General features: G+C 39.8%; 1 protein-coding gene across 2 annotated transcripts in view; it reads right to left on the bottom strand.

Annotated features, from left to right (window-relative positions):
- EGFR (epidermal growth factor receptor) overlaps nucleotides 1-14313 on the bottom strand; it is a 199332-nt gene that overhangs the window by 61282 nt on the left and 123737 nt on the right. For both annotated transcript variants that reach the window (XM_075212522.1, XM_075212523.1), the window contains exons 2-8: nucleotides 10540-10691; nucleotides 7582-7768; nucleotides 6318-6443; nucleotides 5157-5225; nucleotides 3781-3899; nucleotides 2433-2574; nucleotides 2000-2116 (exon numbers count right to left, since the gene is read on the bottom strand). In XM_075212522.1, the coding sequence (XP_075068623.1) occupies nucleotides 2000-2116; nucleotides 2433-2574; nucleotides 3781-3899; nucleotides 5157-5225; nucleotides 6318-6443; nucleotides 7582-7768; nucleotides 10540-10691 (912 nt within the window). The remainder of the gene's footprint in view (nucleotides 1-1999; nucleotides 2117-2432; nucleotides 2575-3780; nucleotides 3900-5156; nucleotides 5226-6317; nucleotides 6444-7581; nucleotides 7769-10539; nucleotides 10692-14313) is intronic.

The following is a 14313-nucleotide window of genomic DNA, read 5'->3' as shown; positions in this document are numbered from 1 at the left end:
TGTTTTTTTACCTGTATCCAGCATTTATCTGGTAATAAAGAATGTGTTTCCTTAGTATATGAACCTGTTTAATTCAACAGAATATTAATTTTATGCACAAGCACATGTCGATAGACACACTATATGGACATAAATATTCGGATGCTTGACCATTACACCAACAGGGACTGTAATGACATTGTACGCAAATACATATACTTTAATATGGAGATAATCCTTCCTTTTGCAGCGATAACAGCTTCCACTCTTCTTGGAAGGCTTTCCACAAGATGTTGGAGTGTTTCTGTGGGAATTTGTAGCCATTCATTCTGTAGAACATTTATGAGGTCAGGCATTGATGTTGGATGAGAAGACCAGGCTCGCAATCTCCATTCCAGTCTATCCCAAAGGTGTTCAATGGGGTTGAGGTCAGGGCTCTGTGTGGGCCAGTCAAGTTCTTCCACACTGAACTCATCAAACCATGTATTTGTAGTCCTTGCTTTGTGCACTGGGACACTGTAATGTTAGAATATAAAAGGGCCTTCCCCAAACTGTTGCCACAAAGTTGGAAGCATAGCATTGTCCAACATGACTATGTATACTGACACATTAAGATTATACTTCGCTGGAGATAAGGGGCCTAACCCAAACCCTGAAACACAGCCCCATACCATTATCCCTCCTCCACCAAACTTCACAGTTGGCATAATGCAGTCAGGCAGGTAACGTCCTCCCGGCATTTGCCAAACTTAGACTTGCCCATCTGACTGCCAAACAGAGAAGCGTGAAGCGTGATTCGTCACTCCACAGATCATGTTTCCACTGCTCCACAGTCCAGTGTCGGTGTGCTTTACACCACTCCTTCTGACGTTGGTCTTGGTGATGTGAGGCTTGCATGCAGCTGCACGGCCATGGAAACCTATTCCATTATGCTCCCAGATTTTGTGATTACATTAATGCCAGTGGAAGTTCAGAACTCTTCTTCAGCTATGGAATTAGCAGAGCGTTGGTGACTTTTACGCACCATGCGCATTAACAGTCATTGACCCCACTCTGTGATTTTACGTGGTCTTTCGCTTCATGGCTGAGTTGCTGTTGTTTCTAAACGCTTTCACTTTCTAATAATTTATAGTTGATTATGGAATATCCAGCAGAGATGAAACTACACAAACCGTCTCATTGCAAAGGTGGCACCCTATCACAGTACCATGCTTGAAGTCACTGAGCTCTTCAGAACGATCCATTTTGTACACAAATGTTTGTAAATGGAGACTACAAAGCTAGGCGCTTGATTTTATACACCTCTGGCAACAGGTCTGATTGAAACACCTCAATTCAATAATTAACAGGTGTGGCCAAATACTTTTGTATATCCAGATTCCTGTCTGTGAATGATCACAAATAATTACTAATAATTTAATAATGGAATATCCAAAACATACTAGTAGGTTAATTGGCTGCTTTCAAAAACTGACCCTAGTCTCTCTCTCTGTCTGTGTGTGTATGTTATGGAATGTAGACTGTAAGCTCCAAAGGGGGAAGGAACTGATGTGAGTAAGTTCTCTGCACAGCGCTGTGGAATCAGTGGCGCTATATAAATAAATGGCGATGATGATGGTGATTTGAAAGTACATGTTACTAGATACATCCAGATTTCTCTCTGGTAAAACATTATACAATTTATTTTTTCTGGTTTAGTGATTATAAATAATTTTGATCGAAAAATAGGTCCTTATACAAGTGAGCTCTGGGTTCAGGGGGAGGGGGGGGGGGGGGGGGTTGATTGTGTAAATCAGAACCATGTTTCCAACAGAAAGGAAGCATGGCCATGCGTTGTCATGTATTGTGACATGCCTAGTGCTTCTGAAGCTCAAGCGTGCCACAAACTGCGAATCCTCAAAACACCCCTACATGGTCATGCGTACCAGTGGCAAATACAAGCTGGACAGCTGGGATGAATGACTGACACTGCTGTAGTATGTATAAGTATAGGTGATAGATGTAAAATGAGTATATTTACCTTTAGTACATGGTCCATCACACCTTCTACAGATGTGGACACCCTGTTCCTCTACCTCATAGGAATCTGATTGGCATGTCCGAACACAAGATCCAAGATCTGTTACTATATAATTATCTATAACATAAAAAAACAAAAACAAAATAGATAGATTGTGACTTACATATTGCACAATACACATTAGTATGTTGGCTGCACAAACTGAGTCACCTTTCTCACCCCTTGCTACTATGGTAGTTTTCTACACATAGTAAATAACACAGAAAATGTAAACATTTAGCGCTTCTCTCTCTATATTAATTAGATCTCAGTAATTAAGTGCTCTGAAAGCAGAATGGCTGTGCCAGCTTGCAGGCATTTCTTTGCTGTGTGAAGGATCATTTTACCATGTTAGACAAGAAGGTGGCAAAAATTTTGAAAGAACTTTACTTACGTGGACATTGTGCTACGCATGAGGCCCCAAAGCTGTATTTTCCATCAAGGCTTGGTTCTACATTGAATGTATTTGTGTTATACACCACCAGCGGAGGACAGCTTTCCTTACATGTATCACCATCGCGGAACTTGCGGCAAGCCTGTAAAAAAACAGTAGAAGATTTATACAATATTAAAGTCGCCTCTGGGATAATACAAAATGTCTTTATACCTATGCAGTATACTATTATCCTCATTTGTAGATGCATGTCATTTTTCTGGATTTTGAAGCTACACTTGTAACCCCTGGGGATGTGGCAGTTGTACTGAAGTACCCAGGGACTACTAATCACATTTACATCAGTAAGAAAAGAGATGGATATTGTTGTTTATCAGTCCAAGGAGAGAAACTACATCTTCCACAAGGCTACTGTGAACAGAGGGCGGAGCCTAATATGTCTGTGTGTATGGAGATTGGGAAATCCCACAGCATTGTGCACGAGAGATGGAAGTGTTTCCTGAGAGAGAGTGAGCTGTGTGAGAAGTCTAGAGAAGGTGACCCTATGCAGAAGGGCACTGGATTGGTGGTCTGAGCAAAGATAATAGACAGTCTTGAGGGATATTAGAGCATTGGGGAGTGGTAAGCAGAACCTGATGGGAAGTCACAACTTGAAGCTGAAGGAAGAGGTGTGCACACACCTCTGAGGAAGGATATTTTGTGAGTGAGCCATTTTGGAGGGAATCAAGTCCATATCTATAGTCTATATTTGTTTTTAATTCCAGATCCTGGGTAATCTGGGTAAAGTAATGCAAATTTAACAGAGACCATCTCACTAGTCACCAGCCAACTTGTTCAGCATCAGTCACACTGCACAATGAACATCTCAGGATTAAATACTTTACACTCCTCCCACAGCCCTAGCTTGATTCTTAGGTGACAATCCCACCTGACCTTTAAAGAGGGGTTATCTTCAGGTGCTCTGCTTGATTAGACTCATTGCAGACACACCCTGTCAGCTGTAGAAAAAGATCCCTCTAAACCACTTCAAACTATGCAAATTAAATCACACTCTACACTATTATTTTGTCACACATATGTCCTCCCATCTGTGTATCATCAAACTAGGTGCACTGCTATACAAATGTGTAACTCCGGCTCCGCCTTGCCTTGCAGGCAATTCCTCACTTAGAGGCCTATGGCAAACCACCCCCTGTGGCACAATGTGTGTGTATTATATATATATATATATATATATATATATATATATATATATATATATATACACTTTTTTATTTACATTTATGTTCATGGATCAACTTGTAGTTTGTGTTTCTGTTTACAAGGTTTCATAAGCTATGGGCATTACCAGGCAATCTTTTTCTTTGGGTCCTGTGCAGCCTGCGGCACACTGAGCGTGACAGCAATCGCTGGGCATCGGTCCCCTGCATCGGCCGGAACATTGCTGGGCACAGTTCAGTTTTGAAACTGAAATAAAGATGATAACATGAGTTACACTGTTAAATTACAGAAGATGAAGCTGGGAAGTGTTATTCATGATGAGAAATTGAGCTTTAAAATATTATTTAATATAATGTATTGAACATAAGGAATAATAATATAAATGTAAATCAGCTGTGTACAAAAAGAAGCGAAATGGACAATAAAGTGAATTTGTCCACTACACACAGTGAACGCAGCCATTTTCTGGGTTGCACTATTATTGAATCTATTGATTTACTAGGTATTAATGACACAAGAGTCACTTGGTCCCTTAGGAACCTAGCGTACTGTGTTTCTGAGAACATTTCCGGCAACTCCAGTACAGAAAACATTGCTCATGTTTACACGCACCTCTACAAGATACAAGCAAATATGGGCAAAGATTATTGCCATAAACATCCAACAGAGACACATCTTGCGAGGTACCTACAGGACCCCATTGCTAGTTGTATCTGCTCTAAAGTGTCCCATGTCTCGGCAATGTCACTGGTTCATCATCATCATCATCATCTATTTATATAGCGCCACTAATTCCGCAGTAATGTACAGAGAACTCACTCACATCAGTCCCCGCTCCATTGGAGCTTGCAGTTTAAACTCCCTAACATACTCACACACAGTCAGACACACAGACTAGGGTCAATTTGCAATTAGCAGCCAATAAACATACCAGTATGTTTTTGGAGTGTGGGAAGAAACCGGAGCACCCGGAGGAAACCCACGCAAACACAGGGAGAACATAAAAACTCCACGCAGATAAGGCCATGGTCGGGAATTGAACTCATGACCCCAGTGCTGTAAGACAGAAGTGCTAACCACTTAGCCACCGTGTTTGTGAATGATGAGACTGAATACTCTCAAACTTTGTCTCTATCAACAAAATGGCTGCTACTGTTATCTGTAGGTGGCAGGAGCTTATTATCCTTCATTTCTACAAACTTCCTACCTACAGAGTGTAGAATGCACATATGCTACAACCAAACAAAGCCATTAAGACTCAGACCCATGTGTACAACCTCCCCACTCGCCCCTTTCTCTCACCGCTCCATATTTCTTCCACTCACTACTTGATTCTCTATGGTGCCATCCCCCACTGCATCCAACATGTAAAAAATATATACATGGAATTGATTCAGCCCTATTTGAAACCATTGTTAAATGTTTACTGTTTGGATTTGCACAAAAGGAAAAAAAACATATAGACAACAATATAGACATTAAACTCTGTAGGAATATACTTACGAATCTGACAGTTTTCTGGCCCAGCACCCCAACATGATTCATTGCAAGCACTCGCGTCGCATTTAGGACCTGCAATTTTAATGGACAGTTGTTAAGAGCACTTTGTGTGTTTTCTGTATGAATAAAACAACCGAAAACTGTACTTGTTGCCCGCACACAATAGAGGAAGGCATTTAGGGGTCCATTTATTGAGAAAGCGCGGTGACAATCAATATGCATCACAAACTACAGCAATGCTAATGCTGCAATTTTGCATGTCAGGGCTGCTCTGAGAGCCCCGGCGGAGTCCTAACTCCTCCACGAACCCCTTTTTATTTACCTGACCTATGGCTATCTATTTGGTGGCATATCTGTTGCAGCTGCTTCCACCTTGGTGCAAGTTATGTGCTGTTGAAGGTGACCATGCAATTGTGTTAAAATACATAAATATTAGGGGAAAAAATTGACCCCCCCCCCCCCCAAAAAAAACCACACACACACAAAATTAGTGCCAATACTAGCTGTCATAAGCACTGCCTTCTGAGGATGCAATAATAGAAAAAAATGAATGAAAAAAAGGTTTGTTATTTGAATAAACATTTTTTTTCACTTGTTTCAAAATATGTATATATTTTTTCAATATTTGTATCTATTTTTTAACTTTTTATTTTATTATAATTATTATTTTTATTAGTGGTACTGAAAGCACAAGTCTGGGCTTTTAGTTCCACTGTACATTAGTGAACCGGCTAGCTATGTTACGCATTTGCATATCCACCAAGACTGGACCAGCGAATTGGTTAAACCTGTGGCGGAACTAGCATTGGTGCAGCAGGTGAAGTCCTCCCCACTTCCCTGCACTGGGGTCCACAGCTCACTAGTTCCCCCTCTGGGTTAAACCTTACCAGTCCTGGCCAGGTGATATTTTAATGGGAAATGGCAGTGATCATTGTCTCTCTGGCAAGAAATATGCTTGTCAGAAAAATAGAAAGAAAGGAGAGAGAGAGATTGAATAACAATCCTTTGGCTGTAACTTGATCAGTCGTCTGCTACTCTAAACCATAAATCTGGGCCTGGACATGGACTAGGGCTACCAGATGCGGGTGGAAACTGCACATTAGTGGAGAAATCATTCAAAAAGTTGGAACATGAGCTGTATACTTCTACACTATAAATACGTACAGTGTGGACGAGGTTTCATGTCAACACTAATGACATGGTCTGAGTGAACAATGTCTTTCCACTTGATTGTATCTAAGTTGCAAAGTCTGGGATTCTGTGTTATGTTAACTCCACCATGGAGGATTTCTGTAAAAAGAAAAAGCACCCATTTACTTAAGACATATATTTACTGATTTGGATAAACATATAAAATAGATATACCAACACTATCTAACTGCATAATAATACACAATGCAAATCTGCTCAATACAAGCTATAGGGAAATATTGGCTTTAAAGGATTATGCTCTTCCTAGGTAAGATACCATTGGGCACTCTAGTAATATTCCTGTAGGGTGGAACTATACAATTTAAAGAACTGTCAAGTGAAATGCAATGTACTATTTAATATATTTTTATACTAGACACCAAGGAGCAATAATTATATAAGACCATCTAAAGCAAGTGACAAAGTGTAGACAGCTGTCTTCACAAGACAGACACAAACTGAATTACATGCTTATTGATTCCACATGATGGGCCTGATTCATTAAGGAACGTAAATGATAATACGTCATGTATTTTGCATTAAATTGCTCTGTGCATGCCCAGAAATTAACTATACGCAAGTGTACGCAATTCATCTTTGAGCGCAAATGACACTTCTGGCAGGCTACGATTTCAACTGGGAGGGGAATGGGCGTAAGCACGTACTCAATATACAGTAATGGTGTACAAGCTCGAGCGCATTAATCAAGCCTTCATCATCTCTAAGGTACGTGTTTTTCTGTCGTATCACTTGTACCAGCTACAGGGCAGGTGTAAGTGGAGATTGATAGTGATGACAGTCACATATGCAAGCTATAACATGTGTTTGCAATTAGGAGCAACTGTAAAAATGCATTTTATGTACAGCAGACATTAAGAACATTATGATAAATGTATTTTATGGAGAACAAAAACTTTACAGTCAAGACTTCAGGTCAGAAGTTGTTAGTTCAGCAAAGTCATCGTCAGGGCAGCCTCCTAAGGACTGAACTGTCCCGGCATGACTTTTTCATAAATAGGCCCCTTAGTGAGCTATCCAAAATGTATTATAATTGTTAGTATTCAAGTATGTCCATGTATGTATGTAATGGAGAAAATCAGTGAATAGTATTTATTATGAATGCTCAAGTATTAGATAAAACATACTCATTAAGGTAATCAGAATAGTGAAGTCAAACTTCTGTGTTCTTTATAAAAGTACCTGTCTATTATATAGTAATTACAATCTTACTTCATACCTTGTAATTGTCTCATGGGCAGCTCCTCCAGTGCGTGCTTTTTATTGCTTTCATCAAAATTAGACAAAATGGCAAGAGCAGCTTTTCTATACAGCGAGTTCCCCCGGATGATCCGAAGGTTTTCCAGGGGGATAGTCTTAACCATATTAAAAGCAATGAGAACATAACCTCCCACTTCTTGAATGCCCTGGAATCCAAAAATTATTAGTTTATTTATTTAGAATTATGTATAATTATTAGTTATAATACATAGGAAACATTCCATATTGATAAATTGGACACACTCAAAGTACTTCCAATTGGTTCAAAATACTTCCAATTGTTTCATTATAGTATGCACTTACATACTGTGTATAGACAACCACTGTTTTAACATTGTAACCAAATCGCCAACAAAGAAATGAAACTAACGTATATGATGTGATTGGTCTATGGAAGAGATATGCATAATATATTTTACACAAGTTTCACTATTATTCAAGTTTATTAATACAGATCTTTGCTTCATATCATAGAGAGACTTATTAGGGGCAATTTGTTTTATTTACTTTGTAGGTCACTACAACATTTGTTGGTCACCACCATATTATGGATGGCTGCATAGTAGGAAGAGTGCAAGATAAACATGACACAATGGGGGGGGATTCCCCCCGAAGTACCACCGGGTTAAAACTATTACCGTTATTATGAGCTGCGAGCTTTTGGTAATTGCGCGCAATTGAATATGCCCCAATGACTTACAAGTCAGGTGAGTAGCAGTGGGTAGAGGGTAGGGATGGCTCTGCTATAGTAAGTGAAATTTAGTATTTATTCTACTACATACTATTATGAGTAACAATTGGTGTGCATCACTTATTTTGCACATAGTTCTGGTATCTCACTACTGATTTTGAACTACATATAATTATGCTGCACTACTGTAGACTACAATATATTATTCATTTATTACAGTCGACATAGTCCAACCCTGACTTTATTTAACAATTTCGGTATCTGCATTTGCGCTTGAAGTTTTGATAATAAGCTTGATCGTATGTTGGTAAGCCTCCCGTCTACATCTTTAAGGGAGAACTTCACAGAGTGATATTTTTATAGTTGCTCTAATTAGTAGCAGGTACGGTTTCTTACCACTACTGGGTCAGGAGCACTGTAAATTGGCTGATAACAAATTGACCCTAGTCTGTGTGTGTACTAGGGAATTTAGACTGTAAGCCCCAATGGGGCAGGGACTGTTGTGAGTGAGTTCTCTGTACAGCGCTGCGGAATTAGTGGCGTTATATAAATAAATGATGATGATGTGATTCAAAATAATGCACTGCTAGTGCTAGTGTGAAGTCACAGTAATGAGCATCTCTAAACGAGGGGAAAACATCGGACCCTTCTAGGTGAGCAGGAGTTCTTTGTAAAACTACTATATGAACTAGGCATTGTGGGTTACTGCTATATGCTTTTTATGTGTTAACAAATTATCTATTTGCTATTAATGAAATTACTGGTGTGTTTCACTTTCATCTAAACAAGCAGGATAGCACATATGAAGCTTGAAATCGTGGATTTTGATGATAAACAGAGTATTCGGAAGCCTTAACAAGAGAATGCATAGGGCAGAGCCTCCATTCAACAGAAAGGGATAAATAATCCTCTACACTTATATTGGATCATCACAGGACAAGCACAGCCAAGGCTGGCGGAATGCGGTAAGTTGGGTAAGTATGGGGGGATCACCATCCCGGGAGGAGCACCACTCTGCCTGCCTTTCACGTTTGTTTCACTGGCACCAGTAAAAAAAATTTTTTTCCCCTGTCCAGTGCTCCTCTCATGTGCGCTATTGGATGGTTCGTGTATCAGAGCTTGGGGAGACTGGGCTGTAGGTTTCTTGAGTGTTAATAACTAATCGGCTGAGCCGCTGGTAGAGTCCTGCCCAGAAATTCAGGGAGCTGTTACTGAAGTGTCTGCCTTCCTTATCGCTGGGTAGCTACAGTGTCAATCAGGAGACCCCTTCTGGGGGAATGGCCCGGGAGGATCAGAATATGAAGGGGAGAATAAACCTACTCAACCAATGCGTACCCACACAAGCCAGACACTGCTCTTTCAATTGAGTGTGTGGTCTCCTTATCTAACTACATATCCAGCTCTATACCGGGACCCTATGTGCCGAGTGTCATAGGTTTATGTATGTCATATATATACTGTACTACTACCCTATGTGCTAAATATCATTGGACACCAAACATACTAGCACCGGCCCTGAGAACAGCAGTGGTCAGATGAGGTGAAATCAACTGTGTACACATAGGGCCACAAAATGTCTTGGCTTTGCACTGATACACCTGGATGGTCCACCCAGCGTACATCAAGGTGCATGTTTACTCACCACTCTTAGGACATTCCCCCTGCCAGTTCAGAGCTGGTGTAAAATATATGTCTTTTTTGCGTGCCATGGTTCAAACCTAAGTCTGCAATGCATATTGGACATTTTGTGCTTGGTAAATACCTTCACACACTAATTGTACCTCCTAACTGTCACGATTTAGGAAGGACAGTCATGATTTGAGGGCTCTGTCCCACCATCACGATTGGAACAGCTTTGTCTCGATCGGTGAGAGAGTTGGGGGAGATTATGACCACTGCTGCTCTGCATGGTAGAACAGCGGTGAACAGGTGTCATGCTATTTGGGGCCCTCCTAGGATGTGTGCGCAGCTTTGGGAAAAGCTGGTGCTGCACATGCAGAATAGAAGGGGTATGACTGCATGGAACAATAGGAAGCTATTGATCCACACAGTCATTTTACCCACTCCTAATGCCAAGGGAGGGATACCTGGCCTTCCACCTCTTGGCTCCCCAGCATATGATACACATTCAAAGAGGTGAGTAAGCATATAGCCTAGAACTAGGCCAGGCACAAGGAGCCAATACATTAAGTGCTAAATTATTCTAATCTTATTTAAATATTGTACCTTTAGGAAAGAAGTGTCATTATTCAATGGTAGGTAGGTGATTTCCAGATTTCCAAGCACAATCTCACAGCCATTGTACATTCTCTTCATACTGTTGTAGTGCTCTTCCACTGACCCTAGCAGAGTGAACTTGTTCTCGGTTCCAATGCACACTGTAAGAGAATAATGAAATGTAAATACAAGTTCTCTAATTATGTAATTAGTGAATTTTAATTTGACATTGGTAACACCTTTATTTATTTCATAAAAATTCTATTTCATTTAATCTAATTTGTATGGTGAATGGCTTTTGCGTCCATCATATACTATCCTTGTGGGTTTCGTTGCTCTTTAAGGATAAATAACAGACACCCATAATGACTGATATGGATTAAGCTGGTTCAACAATAAAACCTAGCAGGCTAGTCACTCAAACCTTAAACCCCTTTTGTTTGTAAAGTGGAAACCACTGTGACCTGTAGTGCACCAGAGAAAATATAAATAAGCACAAACACACCAGATTTAAAATAACACTTAGTGACCTCCACTTCACCCTCACCTACAGACCTGGAATCAGACAAGGAGACTACTTCTTTTAAACGCCATACCTTCTCTCACAGAGCAGAACGTTACTGGTGTAAGTCTTGTACATGGCATGACGTCCTCAAACACACTGCTATCTACTACTCCTTGATACTGCAAAATAAACACCTTTCCAATCGCTCATCTCTACTGAGACTTCTAATCCCAAGTGTTTTTAATCCTCTCTCTGTCCTCCTACTACAAACCCTCTGACAACCATCACTGTCCAAGATCTTGCTTCCTACTTTCAGGAGCATATTGACAACATTTGAAAATGAAATGGTATCCTTGTCCCCAACACCAACCTGCTCAGTTAATCCCTTGAACGCTGTAGGACCTTCTCTTCATTTGATCCCACAAAGGAAGACAAAGTGCAAACTCTCACTCTACTGCCTGTTCATTTGACCTAGCTCCTCACAAATCAGTCATGTGCTGTCTCTTGTGCTCATCCCAGCCTCAATGAACATCTGTATCTTTCTGTTTCCACTAGTATATTTCCCTCAAGCATGTGGTAATGACTCCTACTCTGAAAAAAACTAATTCTGACCCACACTCTCTAGCAGATTACTGTCCTATCTTCATACTCCCATGCCCCTTCAAGCTTCTTGAGTGGCTCACTTACATTTGCCTCACAGGCTTCCTTTTCTCAGTTAGGCTTTTGTTTCCAACATTCTATAGAGACTGCACTGACTAAGGTTGTCAATGATTTGAACATTGCTAAATCTAAAGCCTATTACCACTGGTTCTCTCTGCTGCATTTGACACAGTTGAACACTCTCTTCTTACACAAACACTGCATTCACTTGGCCTTTAAGACAATGACCTATCCTGGTTCTCCTCTTAATTATCAAACCGCTCCTTTAGTGTTCATTTCTCTGAATCCACCTCCTCTCTGCTTTCTCTATCAGTTGCAGTACTGCAAGGCTTGGTGCTAGGCTCTCTACCATTCTCAGTCTTTATCACTTCACTTGGAAAAGTAATATGCTCTCTTGGATTTCAGTATCATCTCTACACGGATGGTACCCAAATATATCTATCCTTTCCAGATCTCTCTCCATCTTAGTTGGCCAGTGTCACAGAATGTCTCTCTCGCATTTCATCCTGGATGTCCTCTTGCCACCTCAAACTCAATTTTTCAAAAATGTAAAAGTTAACAATATTCCCACCAGTCAACAGAAGCTGCCTACCTGATATCTCTATATCTGTGGACAACACAAAAATAAACCGTACCTCTAAAGCTCGCTGACTAGGTGTCATCCTTGACTCATCCAGGAACATTTTGTAGCCATATTCTGTTACCTACATCTACAAAACATTTCCAGAATAAGCACATATCTCACACAAGATACTGCAAAAACTTTAATATTTGTACTCATAATCTGTTACATTGACTATTGCAATTCCTTTCTTATTTTCCCAAATCAGACTTTCAGATCTACAATCTATCTTGAATGCGGCGGCGAGACAAATTTTTCTTGCAAAACTGCTACTCCGCTATATCAGCCACCACACTGATTGCCTACATAGCCCTATTAAGAACATTTTTCCTATTGCTATCTGGCTGGAACAATATGCAATAAGTGGCACTTATTCTGATGTATCAATCTCCTATTGCCCTATAGATTGTAAGCTTGCGAGCAGGGCCCTCTTACTGCTTTGCCTGTCAGTCAATATGCAGCCTTTTTTTTTTAATGTGTTTTCTACCCGACATAATGCGCTACAAAGTATGCTGGCGCTATATAAATAAATGTTCATAAAAACAATAATAATAATCTCCTAAGCCACTGCCACTAATCAATCAATGTTTAATCAGCTCCAACCCTGGACCTATGTTGGAGGTTTTACAACATTGATAGCTTAAATAGAAAAATAATATTATTGACTTCTGCAACAGCTCAGAACAATTTTTATTTGTACATGTGCATAGATAGGAATGCACAATACTTTCGAGATGGCTCTCAATACTTAGAAACTTCCTTGTCAAGAAACCAACCATTAATATTAACAGTACTGGAATGTGTTGATTGAATACGTAGTAAGATTTGACCTGATAAGAAAAAAATATTGGATTTTTTTGGTTTCTAAAAGAAGACCTGAAGGCAGTGAAACCATTGACAGTAACAGCTCATCAGCTATGTAACTGGTTCCAATTTCACATTTCTAGCACAATAAATTAGTCTTTTGAAGTGAAAGAATGTTCTCCAGACTCACACATTTAGCAGAGTAGGTAATCTTACTTCCTCATGCTTCAATAGGCTGAATATATTCAGATTTTACATATAGACTACTGATACATACTCATAAACTGTTCCTACTTTTCATATATTGAGAGATTGTAACTGAATGATGCTGCCCCAGTACTACTTCTTTTGACTCATTTCCACTTCTCTTATTCTATATTAGGTTAGCCTTTGACTGCCTGTAGCACTCAAAACCTAACATCATCTCAGGATGGCGTTACTTACCGTAAGATCCTCTTAGCTGGCTGCATGCACCATAAGCCACAGTTGACTTTACTGCGTATGCATGATGAAACATCAGCGCATGCTGACTTTGTCAGTTCTATGGCAACTGCCCCTTTCACAACAAAACAACCGTTTCATTGCAGAAATTTTTTCCCGCCAAGGATTGCCTGGCGAGTATTTTTAGATAGTAGTGGTAAAACTTTCTGTATAGCTGTGATCAGTGGTGATATAGATCTATACATACTGAGCACACTGCCAACCAATGTTAAATAGGCTCCAAGATATGATTAAGTAAACAGTGAGTGAACATATTTCTTGTTTTGCTTGGCTCACCATGTAAGAAGTCTTTAGTGTGCAAAGCAAAACCTGCAGCTGACTTGAGGGCACAGGGTGTAGAGCCTTCAATTATTCAGGCAGCCAGCTCTTTCCTTTACGTGACTTGACAGAGCGATCTTTAAGTGTTAAACAGAATGAAACAGTAATTGGATTAGAGGCATGACAACAGTCAATGCATTATTAATATAAGATATCTCCATTGGAGCAGTTTGCCTGCATAGTGAGTTGTTATCCAAGATCATTGTACTGAACACTTGTTCACTTGTTGATACTAGTGTATATAAGTGGTGTACGATAGATATATATATATATATATATATATATATATATATATATATATATATATAATCCATATAGTAAATTAATGAAGTGTCAAGGAGGTCATGTAGAGAAGTAACTTTATTTCCACCAG

This window comes from Mixophyes fleayi, chromosome 5, assembly GCF_038048845.1.
Source record: "Mixophyes fleayi isolate aMixFle1 chromosome 5, aMixFle1.hap1, whole genome shotgun sequence".
Classification (NCBI taxonomy): domain Eukaryota; kingdom Metazoa; phylum Chordata; class Amphibia; order Anura; family Limnodynastidae; genus Mixophyes; species Mixophyes fleayi.
The sequence above is the reverse complement of the archived record's forward strand: the minus strand, read 5'-3'. Positions and strand labels throughout refer to the sequence as shown.